Here is a 19,727-nt window from a genome sequence, read left to right as displayed (position 1 = left end):
TATATATATATATATATATATATATATATATATATATATATATATATATATATATATATATATATATATATATTTATATATATATATATATATATATATATATATATATATATATATATATATATATATATATATATATATATATATATATATATATATATATATATTTTTATATATATATATATATATATATATATATATATATATATATATATATATATATATATATATATATATATATATATATATATATATATATATATATGCTTGATTTTAACAGAACATCTTATGATACATTAAACATGTTTCTTATTGCAATCAAAGAATAATTTAGTCCTTAAATAAAATAGTGAACATTTTAGACAACTTGTCTTTTATTAGTAAGGAAACAAACAAAGGCTCCTAATTAGTCTGCTGACATATGCAGTAACATATTGTGTCATTTATCATTCTATTATTTCGTCAACATTATTCGTCTACTTGTACATTGTGTGAATGCTCCAAAGCATTCACACATATGGTTTTCTACACCAAAATTCATCTATTTATTCTTCTTTTTCTCCAGATTTTGGCGCGCTCTATCTTCCACATTTTTCATCCGATTCAAAACGTTCCAACTTCAAAACGTTCAGCCTTTTCGGGAATCGCAGGGCTTTCCTTTGACAATTTCCAAAAATTCCCAGATTTCCTAGAATTCCAGGTTTTTCGGGACATTTTTCCAATTAAAAATTAATTGGGCATTTTTTAAACTTCCACCATTTTCACATTTTTCAACCGATTCCAACCATTCCACCGTCAACACATTCCACTCATTCTGGAAATTTAAACTACCATTTTTCCAAGTTCAAAACAATTCCAGATTTTTCCAAAATTCCTGGTTTATTTCCACCTTTTTTCTGGTGACTACTCCTCCCACATTTTTCAACCCACTTCAACAGTTCCACCGTCAACACATTCCTCTTAATAAGGACAAAAAACTAAGTTGTTTTTTGAACTGGAAAAATTCCCGGTTTTCCAGGAATTCCGTAATACCATTTCTTAATTCAACATGTTACTACTTCAACATTTCTCGACCGATTTGAAAAATTCCAACACCAACTATTTCAACTCATTTATACTATTCAAGTTTTTTACCATTTCCAAAAAACTTCCCACTTTTCCCGAATTCCTCATTTTTTTTGGAAATTCCCATTGAAATCAATGGGACATTCTTCAAAGTTCCACAACTCCCACATTTGTCATCTGATTCAAACTGTTCCAACTTCAAAATATTCAGCTTGTTTGGGAATTGTGTGCTCTACTTCAACTATTTCAAAAAAATTCCAGGATTTCAGTTCAACTTCAGCATTGGACTTCAGGACTTGCCTCATCTAGTTTACGGTTAATATCTGCTTACTTCCTGTTTTAACATGTTCTATCTACACTTCTGTTCAAATGTAATAATCACGTATACCTCTGTTTGATACTTTACATTAGTTTTGGATGATACCACAAATTTGGGTATCAATCTGATACCAAATGCAAATGACTGATTGAAGTTGTCATGAGTGAATAAAGAGCGGTGGTGTGTAAAATTACGCCTTATATTGATTAATACACACATGTTACAAGTGCAATTTCAATGTTGCTGGTGTGCTTTTATTAGAAAAAAAGAATAAGGGCAAGCAAAACAAAAAACAGTTGTTTATCTAAATTATTTTCACCAAAATACGCATTGAGGCTTTTTAAGTGTGTTCTATCCGATTACTCGATTAATGGAACAATTAACAGATAGATCATTCGATTACTAAAATAATCTGTAATTTCTGCTCTAAATGAAAGATTAATTATTAAAGATTCAACTCCCTCTGAAGATTGAAGCCAATATGTCCAACTTCCAAGAGCATCGCTTGAACGTCGCACGCTGACTTTGTCTCTTCCTATCAGTGACAGAGCAGGAAGGGGCTCGGTATGAATGTGTGCTAAACTTTCATATGAAGCCAGGTACCTGTCGTTCATTAATTGACTTTGTTTTTTTGGCGCTTCTTCACACAAAACTGGGCTGATCCCTACGCACGGCATGACCTTTTTGGCCAAATGTGTTTTTGCGACAAGGTCACACCGAAGGTCACACTTTCTTCTCTGCTTCACCAGCACTTTCACCTTCTATATTTGTGTGTCTCCTTGACTACTCATGTGAAAACGCGTCTGTTTTTAAAGATCGATGTTAAAGCTTGGCCGAGTCAAGAGTGACTGCCACCAGGACCACACACACACACACACACACACACACACACACACACACACACACACACACACACACACACACACACACACACACACGCACACGCACACGCACACGCACACACACACACACACACACACACACCTGACCCACTTTTTGGACCATCCCCCCAGCAGGGAGATGCTAGAAGTGGATAAAAAAAAGTCCCCTTTTTGCCAGGAACTTCTCTTTCCTTTCCAACTTTTGACTTCACACTTGAAATTTGTCTTCTCCTCCTAACAATCATCCTCGACTGTCAGCTCCTGCCGTCAGCTCCTAGAGAGGTGTGCCAGATTTTCTCACATCAGACCAGAGGCTTCCTGCTTCTGAGCCTGCGTCTAACAACCTTCTGTCCTCACTACTCCTGCGTCTGACACTCCCATCATGCACCTGGGCATCCACGTGCAAGATGCACAACATGACGTGTGCGTCTGAGATGATCCATGCAGGGATGTAGTCTACCTTTACAAACTCAAATATTTCCTAATTCATGTTTATTCACAACTTGATGAAGTGTGACTTTTAACTTGAAGAGTTATTAAGTTGGTGCAACTAGCTTGTTAATCGTTAACTGGCCACTAGCTTGCTAATCGCTAGTTGGCAGCAAGGAAGGGCCGCTAATCGCTAGGAAGCAAACTAGGGACGTGAAAGTGCGAGCTGGCATCCAGCACGCTAATGCACGCCAGCTACTGGCTTGCTAATCGCTAGCTGCCAGCGCAGGCCACTAATCGCTACGTGGCCACTAGCTTGATAATTGCCAGCTGCCAGCTAGGGCCACTCATTTCTAGGTGGCAACTAGCATAGCTAATCAATAGCTAACAACTCGAGCCGCTAAGCGCTAGCTGGGATTATATATGTATATATGAATATATATATATGTATTTATATTTTAATGTATGCATGTTTATGTAACTATGTATATATATATATACACATATACAGTATATGTCTATGTATGTATAATATATGTATGTATATATGTACAGTATGTATGTATGTGTATATGTGTATGTATGTATGTATGTATGTGTGTATGTATTTATGTATGTATGTATGTGTATATGTGTATATGTGTATATACATATACAGTATATGTATATAGTATATACATATATGTATGTGTATATGTATATATATATATATTGTTGGAAGCAGATCAGAATCATATCCATATTTAAGTGTTACTTCTTTCTAAACTCCTATAGTCATATAAAGAATAGCTAGTATTATTCCTTCTTTAGTGTCTCATAGTAAGGTGTTGGCCTTCTAGATTGGAATGTGTCAGAGTAGAGATAACTCGGAGTAGTCTAAACAAAGCGAGTGGGGGCGAGGGACAGAGGGAAGATCACAGGACTTCCGGGGGTTTGAGGGGAGACCGATCTGGACCGGGCTGGGGAACGCTGGTGTGCTGGATTGGTCTCAGTTTGTCCTCTAAGCTTGGAGAATAAACCACAAAATACCAATTACTGCCTGTTGATTGAATATAAACATCAGCGTATTGCCATAAAAATAATCTGGGAGAGACTAGCAATTTGAATTCCCCATTGGAGGAATGCTGGTCAACGCAACAATTTGGGGGCTCGTCCGGGATGGCACGCTGTTGATTGATGACTTCTTGCAATCTTCTGGACAGACTCAATTGGCCAATTCAAGGTAAGCAGAACCTTTCTTTCTAGATAAAATCTGCGTTAGGAGTCTGTCCTGAAGTCTGTAAGTCAAACACTGTTTTGTAATCCCAGGCACAGAGTGGTGATTTTGATAGATTGATTGCATTTTTGCCGAGCCTGCCATTGCATTAAAATTGTAAATAAGTGGTCAACTTACGCCATTGTGTCTCGATTACCGTGACGGGCAGTTTCATTGACGAGTGAACTAATAGTTGGGTGTGGCTCACCCTGGGTAGTTGTTCGCCGCCTAAAAGAGTAACGGGTTAAAGGCCCTCGTATGATATGGAGGTTAGAGGCCTGCATATTGTACGATAAATTTAACGGGGTTAAAGGCCGCCGTATGGTTTGGGGTTTAAAGGCCTTCAGGGGTTCGAGGCCCCTGAAAAAAAAAAAATAGACACAATGGCCAAGGAGTGTGACAGACAAGAATGTGATGGCGGCTGGGGAAAATGTGATGAATCATTACTGTTTGATGATCAATTGAATGTACGGTTGTCGACAATGGAATTAGCAGGTACAGTTTAAAAAGAAAAAAAAGAGAACGTTCCTTGAAAGGGTTAAGAGGGAGTTTACAATACTCGAAAAGTTGTGAACTCAAACGTCTGGTAAAATAAAATTAAAAAAAAAGTAACTGGAAGTTTTATGGTAAAGTGAAACGCAGAGAGTGTGTGTGAGCGGGAGTGCTTACGCGTGCTCGTGTGTGTGTGTGCTGCTGAGTGTGAGTGTGAGTGTGTGTGTGTGTGTGTGTGCGCGCTGGTGAAAATGGAACACTCAGGGAGAGAATTTAAGAGTTTGGCGTATGATAAAAGTAAACGGGGATTACGTGGAAAAACGAAATGCAGCAAAAGAAACGATGATTAATGACAGAATGAACTGATTGGTTTTTTGTCTGCCGCGCATGCGCAAGACAATTCAAACGACCCGCCCAGACTTTGACTAGGACACCGCCCCCTACTCCAGTGACAAGAGAAGGAGGTATTAACACGCCCCCTCTAAGATTAATCCTGCCTCCGAAAATTAACCCCTTGTACACGTCTGACCATTTTCTCCGGCAGACATTTTTGACACATGACATTAACACTTAGGACATACTACAATATAAGTCTCTTGCCGATGCATACATGCAAGCCATTGTTGACCTTGCTTTCCCACCTGTACCTCCGGGAGGGAACCTTTGGCCAAACACTTTGGACAAAGTTAACCCTGATATACAAGGTGCCAAAAACAATATATGGCAGGACATTTTATTCATCCCATGCAAAATAGGGCTAATGACAGAGCAACAAGGAAACGACTACTTAAATTACAGATCGCTGAAGATAAAAGGTTAAAAGAACCAAAAGGTCAAAGATCAGCTAGGGTATATTCAGCAGTGGGTGACCTTGCTTTTGAGTTCCAACAGGTGGAGGAAAGAATCCTCAACAGACGTGCGGTTGGACTCGGGTGGTGGACAACACGATGCTTCAAAGCTGGTCTTGGGTAGACACTGTTTCGGCTGTGACCAGCCTGGTCACTGGAGTCGTGACTGTCCGAACATTTCCGAACAGGAAAGGTTCCGTCGTGCCAACAAACGAACACGAAGGCGTGTAAGAGGACGCCCACATCAGGAGCCGCAGCAGGAAGTACCGACAGGACCCCTGCTGGACATGAGTGTCAACGGACAATTTTATCAGCCACCCATTCGATTCTGAATGCAGAGGTACCAAAAAAACTGTGTGCTTCCTCTTTAAAGGTCGAAGGCTTCGCTGGGGTCACAAGAAGGTTACCTGTCACCAAACCACTTCCGGTTCAGATTGCTGGACCTCCTTTACAGACTGTACCCTGACATTCAAATCGCAAAGAAGGAACATTCCTGGTGTTACCTGACGGCTGAACCACCCAGCTGCGACACCACTACCAAGACTCCTCCATGAGCTCATACCACAGCCTGAAACAACAGGAATGGCTGACATTCAACTGCTCTAACAGTGAAAACCCTGACTGACTGAGATGCTTCCGTGTGTTCTGCCACCCGACTCGCCATATGTTATGATTATTTATATATGTTGGAACTCAAGGTGTGGCTGCTCATGTTGACCTATCTTTGCAACAGCTAGCATGGTATAAGATGGACACAATAGTGTCCCACATTGTTCCCTTGCTCTCTGTCTCGCCTACAAAACCAAAGAACTTAGGTCCAATGATAAGACACGGCGTAGCTGCCAAACATTACACCGACACCCAAATACCAGATTTTCAAAAGATTAGGTTTAGCCCATAGTGATGTTAAACACATAACTATGGGCTGCACTTTAGACACCTGTAGGCTACGAGGAGCTAGCAGCTACACAACAGCTGAGCTAAAACGACACATTACACATTTAAGCATATCAAATAATTATAGTTGCTCATTACATACACATAGTCGTCAAGACAGAAGTCTGATAGAAAGTATTCAGTAACAAACGTGTCTGCATCATTCAACTTTCTACAACATGAGCTTGACTTAATGAATTATTGGGGCCACCAGGTGTGGTAAAATTTCAAAATACTATTGCTAAAGCATCCGCCATAAGGGTAGTATTTTTCTAGTATTGGTGACAATATAAATATAAGCATACTTTGTTACTTTCACCATATTGAATAAGTTACATAAAAGTTAGGGTTCAGATGAGTTTGAGTTAATTGTGATATTGCTAAGGGGTCCCCTACCCTAACAACACCCCCCAGTGGACCATAGAGGCTGGAGAGACAATCATTGACCTCAAACATGACCTGCCCTCCGCTACTTGACTATTAGCTGACCTTTTTCTTAGATGTTTCTGAAAGTGATAGTATGACTAACACAGTCCTTTTTTTCAGAAACAGAAGGGGGTGAGTGAGGGTGGATACAGACTCCTTGGAACAAAATCGACAATCATCCGACTCTGACACATTCCATAGTTTTAACGTTTTTCCCGTGGGTAAGAAGTTATAACTAATTTTAATTTGAAAATAACTATTTTACACATCGATAGTAGTTTAGTAGATCAAATTTAGAATATGGAGGAGGTGAGGGTGAACCATATATAGTCTTTGATTTCACTGATATGATCAATACGGTACAAGGGAAAAGGTACGTACTGACTTGTGTTGACAATCACAGTGGTTGGCCGGAAGCAACAACAACCTCAAAAGAGGATGCAATATCAGTAATTAAATGACTTGTGAATGACCTAGTACCCCGACATGGTTTCCCCAAAAAGGTTAGGTCAGACAACGGCAACCATTTAAAAAAAAATACTCACTTAGCCTTGGTCGAAAAGGCTTTCGGACTAGAACACAGGTTTGGGGTACCATCGTCAGTCCCAAGGCAAGGTTGAAAGGATGGACCAGAACATCAAAAACTAATTGGCTAAAATCTGTGCACAGACCAAATTTAATTGGATTGACATGTTGCAATTAGCGTTAATGATCATTCGAAGGTCTGTGAATAAAACTGTTTTACTGCCCTTAGAGTTTTTCACCCTATGAGCTGCATACAGGTCAGTCATTCACAGGACCAGCAGCCCCCCATTGAAGGAGGACTCAGCGTAAAACCAAAATGGTATTTTACACAAAAAATTGCAGAATTTGTTTGCCAGTTCTTCTGTACAGATTCCCTTCCGCCCGCTGAGAGGGTCAAGATCGAGGTCATCAAACGCAAGTGGACGTAGCTCAGGTGGACTGGTCCCTTCAAGGTCGTGGAACGGACGTCCCACGCCCTTCGACTGGCTGGTGGAGGGGACACCTGGTACCACCTCTACCTCTGCACTACAGCTGAAGAACCTGACAGATCACCAGGGGATGTCATTGCTGACATCGCCACAACATCTGCCCCTCAGCCCAGGAGACGAGAGAGATTTTCTACCTACATTACTCTTTTCAACTTCTATATTGTATATCCTTGTGTGAGACCAATCCAGTATGCTAAATGTTTCTTAGTTTTTCTTGCTTGTTTTCAGCATAATAGCATATGTGTCGTTACATTAAGTGAAAAGTTTGATGTTTATCCCCGTTTTGTTACCTAAATTACTCTGATATTGATAGACGGAAGGCAGGATGTTACACCCGGTAGTGTTCCCTGACGGACTGGTGTTTGGGCGTGTTTTACTGTCTTTGTGTCTCAGTTCATCCTTCCTGACGACAGTGACTGACAAGTGTCTAAGAACATACAGCGGACTTTAAATAGACTGGGTCAAAGGGGATAGCAAGACTTATTTTTGACCTGTGCAGTGTGATTAATTACGGGGGACACAATAGCTATTACCGTGGTAATAACCTCTATTTTTGTTACGACTCAACCCTGAACCATTGGTGTCGGATGCAGACAACATACTCTGGTAAGTTGTGCCCATCGTCCCTTTTATATTGTTTTGGGGCTTGACCTGACTGATACAGACGATAAAGGAATTATTAAAATTAATGTCCTTGAGAGGGCGTTAACTACCTCTACACCCTCTTTAGCACCTAAAGTACCACCCCACCTCGGTGGTGTTTCAAAGGCTCACATCTGTGTGTGCTAATGACATCACCACCGAAGGCCTGGTAACTTTGACCTTTGACCTTAGGAGCGGGTGCAGACAACCTGTGGCTCAGGTGGATGCCAAAACCTGGGTGACTGTGTTGCTTCTTCCGCTGGACGTCCCTTTTCCCACACTTACCCCACCCCTTTTAAGTTGACTGACATGTGTACCCTTCTGTTGACAATGCCACCCGACTTCTTCCCTTTGTGGCCCAAAAGCTGAATTACACGCTTTTTCAAATTACAGGACCCTCTTCGTCCCCCAACAAATTGGGTGACATTAACCGTTACTGGTGCACCACACTGATAGATGGCTCAAGGATAGGCCCTTGGGCACGAGCTGACTTATTCTGGTGTTGTGAGGAGCACAGATTGTACATTAGAATCCCGATGTCAGCCGTTGGGCTTTGTGCTATGGTTAGACTGGTGACCCCAGTCACCAAATTAACACCCCTTGGAACTCCTGTTTCAGCGGCCTCTCTAACTCCCGCCAATGAGACTAACCAACCTGACTCGTGACACAGTTGAGGGACTTGCTGAACAACCTCCCTCGAGACCATCCAGAACCGCACAGCCCCTTGTGCTAAGTGTCACTAAAGGGGGTCTAGCAAAGTGGTAACTTTAAGACTTTAATGTGGGGCGTGCTTTATAAGTTTTTTACAAGTAATAAAGATCTTATTAGAAGATCTTAAAGGGGGACTTGTTGGAAGCAGATCAGAATCATATCCATATTTAAGTGTTACTTCTTTCTAAACTCCTATAGTCATATAAAGAATAGCTAGTATTCTTCCTTCTTTTGTGTCTCATAGTAAGGTGTTGGCCTTCTAGATTGGAATGTGTCAGAGTAGAGATAACTCGGAGTAGTCTAAACAAAGCGAGTGGGGGCGAGGGACAGAGGGAAGATCACGGGACTTCCGGGGGTTTGAGGGGAGACCGATCTGGACCGGGCTGGGGAACGCTGGTGTGCTGGATTGGTCTCAGTTTGTCCTCTAAGCTTGGTTACTGCCTGTTGATTGAATATAAACATCAGCGTATTGCCATAAAAAGAATCTGGGAGAGACTAGCAATTTGAATTCCCCATTGGAGGAATGCTGGTCAACGCAACAATTTATATATATGTATATATATATATATATATATATATATATATATATATATATATATATATATATATATATATATATATATATATATATATATATATATATATATATATATATATATATATACATACAGTCGTGGTCACGGCTGTCTTGAGTTTCCAATAATTTCTACAACTCTTATTTTTTTTGTGATAGAGTGATTGGAGCACATACTTGTTGGTCACAAAAAACATTCATGAAGTTTGGTTCTTTTATGAATTTATTATGGGTCTACTGAAAATGTGACCAAATCTGCTGGGTCAAAAGTATACATACAGCAACATACATTATCAATTTTGGTGATGTAGAAAAGTTACAATCAAATCAAATTGGCTTCATGGCATGGCCTCTTAAAGGCCTATTGAAATGCAATTTTCTTATTTAAACGGGGATAGCAGGTCCATTCTATGTGTCATACTTGATCATTTCGCGACATTGCCATATTTTTGCTGAAAGGATTTAGTGGAGAACATCGACGATAAAGTTCGCAACTTTTGGTCGCTGATAAAAAAAGCCTTGCCTGTACCGGAAGTAGCGTGACGTCACAGGTTGTGGAGCTCCTCACATCTGCACATTGTTTACAATCATGGCCACCAGCAGCGAGAGCGATTCGGACCGAGAAAGCGACGATTTCCCCATTAATTTGAGCGAGGATGAAAGATTTGTGGATGAGGAAAGTGAGAGTGAAGGACTAGAGGGCAGTGGAAGCGATTCAGATAGGTGCTGTGAGAGACGGGTGGGACCTGATATTCAGCTGGGAATGACTAAAATAGTAAATAAACACAAGACATATATATATATACTCTATTAGCCACAACACAACCAGGCTTGTATTTAATATGCCACAAATTAATCCCGCATAACAAACACCTCCCCCCTCCCGTCCATATAACCCACCAATACAACTCAAACACCCACACAACACACTCAATCCCACAGCCCAAAGTACCGTTCACCTCCGCAAAGTTCATACAACACATATATTTCCCCAAAGTCCCCAAAGTTGCGTACGTGACATGCACATAGCGGCACGCACGTACGGGCAAGCGATCAAATGTTTGGAAGCCGCAGCTGCGTACTCACGGTACCGCGTATCCAACTCAAAGTCCTCCTGGTAAGAGTCTCTGTTGTCCCAGTTCTCCACAGGCCAATGGTAAAGCTTGACTGTCATCTTTCGGGAATGTAAACAATGAAACACCGGCTACGTGTTTGTGTTGCTGCAGCCGGCCGCTAATACACCGCTTCCCACCTACAGCTTTCTTCTTTGCTGTCTCCATTGTTCATTAAACAAATTGCAAAAGATTCACCAACACAGATGTCCAGAATACTGTGGAATTTTGCGATGAAAATAGACGACTTAATAGCTGGCCACAATGGTGTCCCAAAATGTCCTCTACAATCTGTGATGTCACGCGCAAACGTCATCATACCGAGACGTTTTCAGCAGGATATTTCGCGAGAAATTGAAAATTGCACTTCACTAATCTAACCCGGCCGTATTGGCATGTGTTGCAATGTTAAGATTTCATCATTGATATATGAACTATCAGACTGCGTGGTCGGTAGTAGTGGGTTTCAGTAGGCCTTTAACTTTGTGACTGATTATGATTGACGACCACTGTTAACTTCTCTGAAGCCATTTAAATAGGGCTCATGTGATGCAGTCATTAGACTTGGTTACAAACGCGACAATGGGAAAGTCACAGAAACTCAGCACAGATCTAAAAAAACTTATCATTGACTTGCACAAGTCAGGAAAGTCACTTGGAGCCATTTCAAAGCAGCTTAAGGTCCCAGAAGAGCAACTGTGCAGACAATTGTAAGTATAAAGTGAATGGCACAGTTTTGTCACTGCCACGATCAGGAAGAAAATGCAAGCTATCACCTGCTGCTGAGAGAAAATTGGTCAGGATGATCAAGAGTCAACAAAGAACCACCAAGAAGCAGGTATACAATGAATTGGAAGTTGCTGGAACACAGGTGTCAGTGTCCACAGTCAAGCGTGTTTTGCATCGCCATGGAGTGAGAGACTACCATACAAGAAGGAAGCCCTTTCTCCAGAAGCGACACCTTAAGGCTCATCTAAAGTTTGCTGCTGATCACATGGACAAAGATAAGACTTTCTGGAGGAAAGTTCTGTGGTCAGATGAAACAAAAATTTAGCTGTTTGGCCACAATGCTCTGCAATATGTTTGGAGGAGAAAAGGTGAGGCCTTTAATCCCAGGAACACCATTCGTACAGTCAAGCATGGTGGTGGTAGTATTATGCTCTGGACCTGTTTTGCTGCCAATGGAACTGGTGCTTTACAGAGAGTAAATGGGACAATAAAAAAAGGAAGATTACCTCCAAATTATTCAGGACAACCTAAAATCATCAGCCCGCAGGTTGGGTCTTGGGCGCAGTTGGGTGTTCCAACAGGACAATGACCCCAAACACATGTCAAAAGTGGTAAAGGAATGGCTAAATCAGGCTAGAATGAAGGTTTTAGAATGGCCTTCCCAAAGTCCTGACTTAAACGTGTGGACAATGCTGCAGAAACAAGTCCATTTCAGAAAACCTTCATTTTCTGCCGTTGTGTCCTTGGGCAGGACACTTCACCCTTGCCCCCGGTGCCACTCACACCGGTGAATGAATGTTGAATGAATAATAGGTGGTGGTCGGAGGGGCCGTAGGCGCAAATTGGCAGCCACGCTTCCGTCAGTCTACCCCAGGGCAGCTGTGGCTACGAAAGTAGCTTACCACCACCAGGTGTGAATGAATGATGGGTTTTTAACATGTAAAGCGACTTTGGGTACTTAGAAAAGCGCTATATAAATCCCAGGTATTATTATTATTATTATTATTATTAAAACCAACACATTTAGCTGAACTGCACCAATTTTGTCAAGAGGAGTGGTAAAAAATTCAAGCAGAAGCTTGTGGATGGCTACCAAAAGCACCTTATTGCAGTGAAACTTGCCAAGGGACATGTAACCAAATATTAACATTGCTGTATGTATACTTTTAACCCAGCAGATTTGGTCACATTTTCAGTAGACCCATAATAAATTCATAAAAGAACCAAACTTCATGAATATTTTTTGTGACCAAGAAGTATGTGCTCCAATCACTGTATCACAAAAAAATCAGAGTTGTAGAAATTATTGGAAACTCAAGACAGCCATGACATTATGTTCTTTACAAGTGTATGTAAACTTTTGACCACGACTGTACAGATATATGTCTATGTATGTATGTATGTATACAATATGTATGTATTTATATGTATGTTTATATACGTATGTATGTATGTATATATGTGTATATGTATATATACGTGTGTATGTATGTATATGTGTGTGTGTGTGTGTGTGTGTGTGTTTGTGTGTGTGTGTGTGTATGTGTGTGTATATATATATCAGTGTGTGTGTATCCACACAGGGTGTGTGTGTGACGCGTCTAGTGCAGTAGAAGTAGAGAGATGTCTGTAGATAGTGCATGTTGCTTTCTGCTTGCTACTCTCTGCTTACAGCTACCGCCGCCAGCTAGCCCCCTTCGGGGGGTGAAAAGAGGAGCCAAGTGTGTAAGTCTCCTCCTGCTGGTACAAAGTCTCTCCACCACCAAGACTCCTTCAGTGCCTCCTCGTGGCCACACACGGATAAGGGTCTTTGCAGACCCCGAACTAAACTGAAGGGGATCTCGGAGCAGCAGTGGGCCCCAGAGATGTGGCGTATAGGCCCACCTTTGTGTGGAACACGCCCTGACGCCCGTCAACCCTGCCCCAACTATGGGTAAATAGCCCCATTGCCTTGTGGGTCAGCTTATTTAGGCAAAGGCTAAGGGAGCACACCCTGACAGAAAAGCAATGTGCTGAAGGCACCCCACAGCCATGTGGGTAAAACCGGGAGGCAGTATGGCTACGGGAGTAAACCCCAAATGAAAAATCTGTGCTCCGGGGACACACACATGGGCAGGTTTCCAGCAGACCGGATCTCTGGCAGTCCCCTGCAACTGCACTCACCTGAAGGTCGTCTCGAGTTTTTCTCGTGCCACTGGAATATGGTGGGTGTGGCCAAGATTGTGGGGGAAGGAACTGCGCGCACCATCCCTCACACAAATACACTCTTTGCGCAGGCTTCAGCTTATTCCGAAAAGTCCTCTGGCGACAGGATAAAGTGACGGTGGCAGGTCAAGGATGTGACTGGGAGCTCCTAACTTGAATCCTGCACAGAGGCGGCATGGGTGGGATGGTCGTTGTGAAGATTGGGATCAGGAACATGATCTTCCTTCGGCAGCTGCCCATGTGACTGAGCAGCCCTATTTAGGGTCCGCACTGCTCACCCCAAATTGGGGAAGGGTCTGGAAAAGGTGACCCAAAAATTGTCTGTTCCTCACACCTGAGTGGCAAACCGCAGCCACCAAGGCATCCCCTACTGTTCGAAAACATAACAAAGGAAAGCATATGACTATACACCTGGCTACCTGGAATGTCCGCACCCTCCTCGACACGCAGGATGGGACGGAGAGACCTCATAGACGGACGGCGCTCATTGCACATGAGCTCAAGAGATACAATGTCGACATCGCAGCACTCAGCGAAACTCGGTTGTCGGGTGAAGACTCCCTGACAGAAGTCGGTGAAGGCTACACCTTCTTCTGGAAGGGTCTCCCGGAAGGCGAACGTAGGCTCCATGGAGTTGGCTTTGCTGTAAAAAGCAAATTACTCAATAACATCCCAGAGTCCCCCCAAGGCATCAGTGAGCGGCTCATGACCTGGCGTATCCCCCTGGTGAAAGGCCGGTTTGCTACGCTACTCAGTGCATATGCCCCTACCCTGGATGCTGATAGTAACATCAAAGATGCCTTCTACGAGTCTCTTGCGGCTGCCCTATCCAGAGTCCCTAAGTCCGACAAGCTTGTCCTCATGGGTGACTTCAATGCCCGAGTTGGCACAGATGCCCAGCTCTGGACTAAAATAATCGGGCCTCATGGATCTAGGAAAATAAACAACAACGGCATTCGACTCCTCTCTCTGTGCTCTGAGCACCAACTTCCCATCACTAACACAATTTTTCAGTTAAAAAAGAAATACATAACATCTTGGATGCACCCACGGTCCAAACATTGGCACCTGCTGGACTATATAATTACACGACAACAAGATCGACAAGACGTCTGCGTAACCAGGGCCTTACGGGGGCTGAATGCTGGACTGACCACCGGCTGATCAGATCCAAGCTGAGGATGAAAATCCGACCCCCGCACAAGAAACAGCAGCCTAGAAAGTGACTGAACTGCAGGGCCCTGGATTCTCCAGAGTGTACATCTCACTACCGCAGCAAGCTAGCTGCGGGGCTTTCCACCTTGGAGGATTACGGTACCACCTGTGACATGGACAGTGAGTGGGCAAAACTGAGGTCAACATTACATCAAGCTGCCTCTGAAACCATCGGCTTTACTCAGAAGCACCATCAAGACTGGTTCGACAACAGCTCGGTAGAAATACAGGAGCTGCTGGACGCTAAGCGCAAAGCCCATGCTGCCCTGCTCTCCAACCCTCACTCTCCATCACTCCTCCACCATTATAAAACAACCAGAGCTGAGACACAGAAACAACTGCGGTTCATGGAAAATGAGTGGTGGCTCAAAAAAGCCCAGGAGATCCAGGGATATGCAGATGCTAATAATACCTACGCATTCTACGCTGCTGCAAAATCCATCTATGTCCCACAAAAGCGAAGCATCGCTCCAGTAAGATCCGCAGACGGACACGTGTTATTCAAGGATAAACAACAAATTCTTGAGCGTTGGGCTGAGCACTTCGACTCACTGCTCAATAAAATAAACCCCTCTGATCCATCAGTGCTCAATGCACTCCCAGATCTCCCGCCTTCTCCCTTCTTTGCTGATCCCCCCATGTTCAGTGAGGTCCTTACTGCAATCAGGAGCCTCAAAAACAACAAGAGCCATGGCCCTGACGGAATTCCGGCTGAGATACTGAAGAAGGGAGGCTATCTACTGAAGCGGAAGCTGTTTCATTTCATACTAGCCATCTGGCACAGGGAGGCCCTGCCTCAAGAATGGAAAGACAGCAACATTGTCACCATCTACAAGAAGAAAGGAGATAATTCATCTTGTGGAAACAGTCGTGGCATCTCCCTTCTCTCAGTGGCCGGCAAGGTACTTGCGAAAATTATGCTTTCTCGCCTTTCATTTCTAACAGAGGGCATCCTCCCAGAGACACAGTGTGGCTTCAGAAAGAACCGAAGTACACTAGACATGATCTTCGCTGCCCGTCAAATCCAGGAGAAATGCAGGGAACAAAACAAGGACCTCTACATTACCTTTATTGACCTCACCAAGGCCTTTGACACAGTTGACCGTGATTTGCTCCGGAGCATCCTCAGGAAGTTTGTATGTCCCTCCCAAGTTTCTCAGCATCCTAAAACAGTTTCACGATGGTATGCAGGCCTGTGTACTTGTAGGCAGTGAACAGTCCCCCTCTTTCCCAGTGAAAGTAGGGGTGAAGCAGGGGTGTGTACTGGCCCCAGCGATCTTCAATCTTTTCCTGGCAGCAGCCACACTCCTATTCCGCCAGTCCATCACAAAGGATAGTGGTGTCTCCATCGAGTTTCGCCTGGATGGGAGCCTATTCAACATCCAGCGCCTACAGGCAAAGACGAAGATGTCAGGCACCAACATCCAGGAGCTGCAATATGCAGACGACTGCGCACTCCTCGCCCACACTCCTGATGCCATGCAGCATGCACTAGACACCATGTCATCAGTCTACCGCTCACTAGGTCTGGTGATCAACATCCAGAAAACAGAGGTTCTCATCCAGGAGAGGTCCCCATCCCCTACACCCCCTGTCTTTACCATCAGCGGCACACCCCTCAAACTCGTTGAGCAATTTTGCTACCTCGGCAGTACTCTGACCCGAACATGCCAGATCGATGATGACATCCAGGCTCGTATCAACTCAGCCTCCTCTGCCTTTGGAAGACTGCGCTCCCGGGTGTTTGAAAACAACCACCTTCGAACCTCAACGAAAGTGTCTGTCTACAGGGCGGTGTGTGTTTCAACTCTGCTGTATGGGTCAGAAGCCTGGACAATATACCGCAGACACATCCGCTGCCTTGATGCATTTAACATCAGATGTCTCCAACGCATTCTTGGCATCACATGGCAGGATCGAGTTCCTCATACGGACATCTTACAGCGCACTGAGTCCATGAGCATAGAGGCCACCCTGGCACAGCGACAACTCCGGTGGGTTGGTCACACCATCCGGATGCCAGGACACCGTTTGCCTCGTCAGATGCTTTATGGTCAGCTCCTTTCAGCCAGCAGAAAGCCCGGAGGACAAAAGCTGCGGTACAAAGACCAACTGAAAGGGATATTGAAGAGGTGCAACATCAAACCCTACGAACTTGAGACAGCTGCAGCCAATCGATCGCTGTGGCGCTCGCTATGCCATGACGGGGTCATGTATCTGGAGGAGTGTCGGAACCAACACCGGCGGGATCAGCGGAGGCGAAGACACCACCATGCAGTTCCAGAACCATCCCAGCCCCCTGATCCAGGCCTGACATGTCCCCACTGTGGCAGGACGTGTGGTTCCAGGATCGGACTTCATAGTCATATGGAGTGGCATCGTCGTCAGCAACGATAGCCACCGACCAGAGCAACAAAATGGAAGCTACGTCATCTTCGACTACGATGGACCGCCTAAGCAAGCAAGTAAGCATATATTAGCCTATATTTAAAATAATAATAATAAATAAATAAAATACTAAAACTAAAACACAATCAGTAAAGCATAAGAAACACAAAACATGCCAAATTGTGGCTTTTCTAACAGCATATATATTTGTTTTAGTTTTTTTGTTTTTTAAACTAGATTTCAGTGTGTTTAAAAGTAATTTTTGAGCACACTCCACAATATTGCGATACTAAATATAACCCTGATCATTTTGGTCACAATAATCATGATAAGAAATGTTGACATCATTACATCGCGACTACAGTAGTACCTCAACTTGAATTTGAGTCATGAGCCTCCCAAACACTAGGGGGCGTAGTAGCATTAGCTCACAGCTACAGATGGACATAAGTTTGTTTTCCAAGCAATGTGAAGAGAGAAAGTGAGAGGAAGAGGTATGAATATTGTCCTCACCTGACGGACATGGAGAACTCCCCAGGTGCACTTTCACTCTCTCGCACCAGGAAGGCTCCACACTCTCTGTGTCTCAGTCGACTCTCCGCCACGCCTCGAGACACACGGCCTGCAAACCACCTGAGGGTGCGAGCACACGAAGGATATTTCACACAACATCTTTGGAGCACACGCCCCCTGCTGGCAGGCTGTCACTAAGTACAACTGCAGCTACTCAAGCTAAAAATGAACCTTTTTCTTATTTAAAAGTCTGACGTTTCTGTTTGTACTCGTTAGTTTTGATTGTTGTCATATTAGCATCTGTCGCTACACAACATGGCAGCCCAGCTGGTGCACAGCCGATTGATGGAAGTGCACCAGCAACTACACTCTCTCTCTCACACACACACACACACACACACACACACACACACACACACACACACACACACACACACACACACACACACACACACACACACACACACACACACACACACACACACACATTCTTGTATTTATTACCTTATTGAGACCTCTGAAAAATGCCTCACTCTTTAAGACCATTTGTATTTACAACATTAATAATACATACATACTATGCAAATATAAAAAAGCTTATGGTGAAAAATGAGTTGGAATTTCACAAGAAAAAGGTCACAATTTCACAAGAAAAACTTAGAATTTTGTCAGTATTATAATAAAAGTCGTCATTTTACTCAACGCAAGTCAAAATGTTCCAAAAAAAAACTGAACATTTGTGCAATATTATGATAAAAGTTGGAAATGTACTCAATAATAGTTGCAATTTTACAAGAAAAGCTTAAAATGTTGGCAATTTTATGAAAAGAGTCTTAATTTTATAAGAAAACTTTAAAATGTTGGCAATATTATAATAATAATCAGAATTTTACTTGGCAAAATTATAACAAAAGTCGTAATTTTACTCAAAAAATGTCACTGTTTTACAAGAACGACAAAAAAATTGGCAATATTGTGACACATTTTAGAATTGCATAAGACAAATGTCACCATTTGCATTAAAAAGTAATACTTTGACATAAAAAAGGAATAATTTAATGAGAAAACATTGCAATATCACAGAAACAGAAAGAATATGAAAAAAAAAGTCGACACATTGTGAGAAAAAGACTGTTTTTAGTTTAAAAATATTTTTTTTAATTTTTTGTGTGTAATTGTTATTTAATCTTCATTATTTACTTCCAAGTTATTACAGTATATCTCTATATACATATTTATTTATTTATTTATTTAATTAATTTTGGCCAAAGGGGGCGTATTTCAATTTCTTACACACACTTGTTATTTCATATGTTGACCAGAGGGGGAGCAGTTTTGAAAGCGACACACAGTCAATTTGAAAAATCCCTCCTTTTTGGGACCACACTCATGTTGATAGATTTCCCCACCAGGGGTGCAAATGAGACATTCTCTGTTAGATGCAATGCTTTTCTGTATTGGGACCATGATTTATGTCATCACTTGTTCACACCTCCTCATATGGAAGCTACTTTTCCTTCTTGATGTCTCAAGAAGGGTAAAAATACAAGAACACACACACACACACACACACACACACACACACACTCTCCGCACACACTGTTAGCAGTTACATAAGTGCGCGTATGAGTAGGACGAGGCTGTCTTATGCTGGAGTGCAGATGTCCAAAGCAGAGCAGAAGATGCCTGGAGCAACACACACACACACACACACACACACACTCACACACACTAATGAGCTGTTAACATAGACTACTGCTGGATGTGTGAAGTCTGTTTAGCTGCTTTACTGATGTGTTGTTTTGTGTACGTGTGTGTGTGTGTATATATATAAATATATATGTGTGTGTGTAGTTTGTATACGTGTGTTTATGTGTACGTGTGTTTGTATATAAAAATGTGTGTTTACATGTGTGTATGTGTTTGCATGTGTGTGTGTGTATATACATGTGTATGCGTGTGTATACGTGTGTG

General features: G+C 42.6%; 1 protein-coding gene across 2 annotated transcripts in view; it reads right to left on the bottom strand.

The window, feature by feature from the left end:
- grapa (GRB2 related adaptor protein a) overlaps positions 1 to 19,727 on the bottom strand; it is a 116,497-nt gene that overhangs the window by 73,671 nt on the left and 23,099 nt on the right. For both annotated transcript variants that reach the window (XM_062050482.1, XM_062050481.1), the window contains one exon: positions 17,754 to 17,873. In XM_062050482.1, coding sequence (XP_061906466.1) covers positions 17,754 to 17,873 — 120 coding nt within the window. The remainder of the gene's footprint in view (positions 1 to 17,753; positions 17,874 to 19,727) is intronic.

Source organism: Entelurus aequoreus, linkage group LG06 (assembly GCF_033978785.1).
Source record: "Entelurus aequoreus isolate RoL-2023_Sb linkage group LG06, RoL_Eaeq_v1.1, whole genome shotgun sequence".
NCBI classification, from domain to species: domain Eukaryota; kingdom Metazoa; phylum Chordata; class Actinopteri; order Syngnathiformes; family Syngnathidae; genus Entelurus; species Entelurus aequoreus.
Note: the sequence above shows the minus strand (reverse complement) of the source record. Positions and strands in the feature narration are given on the sequence as shown.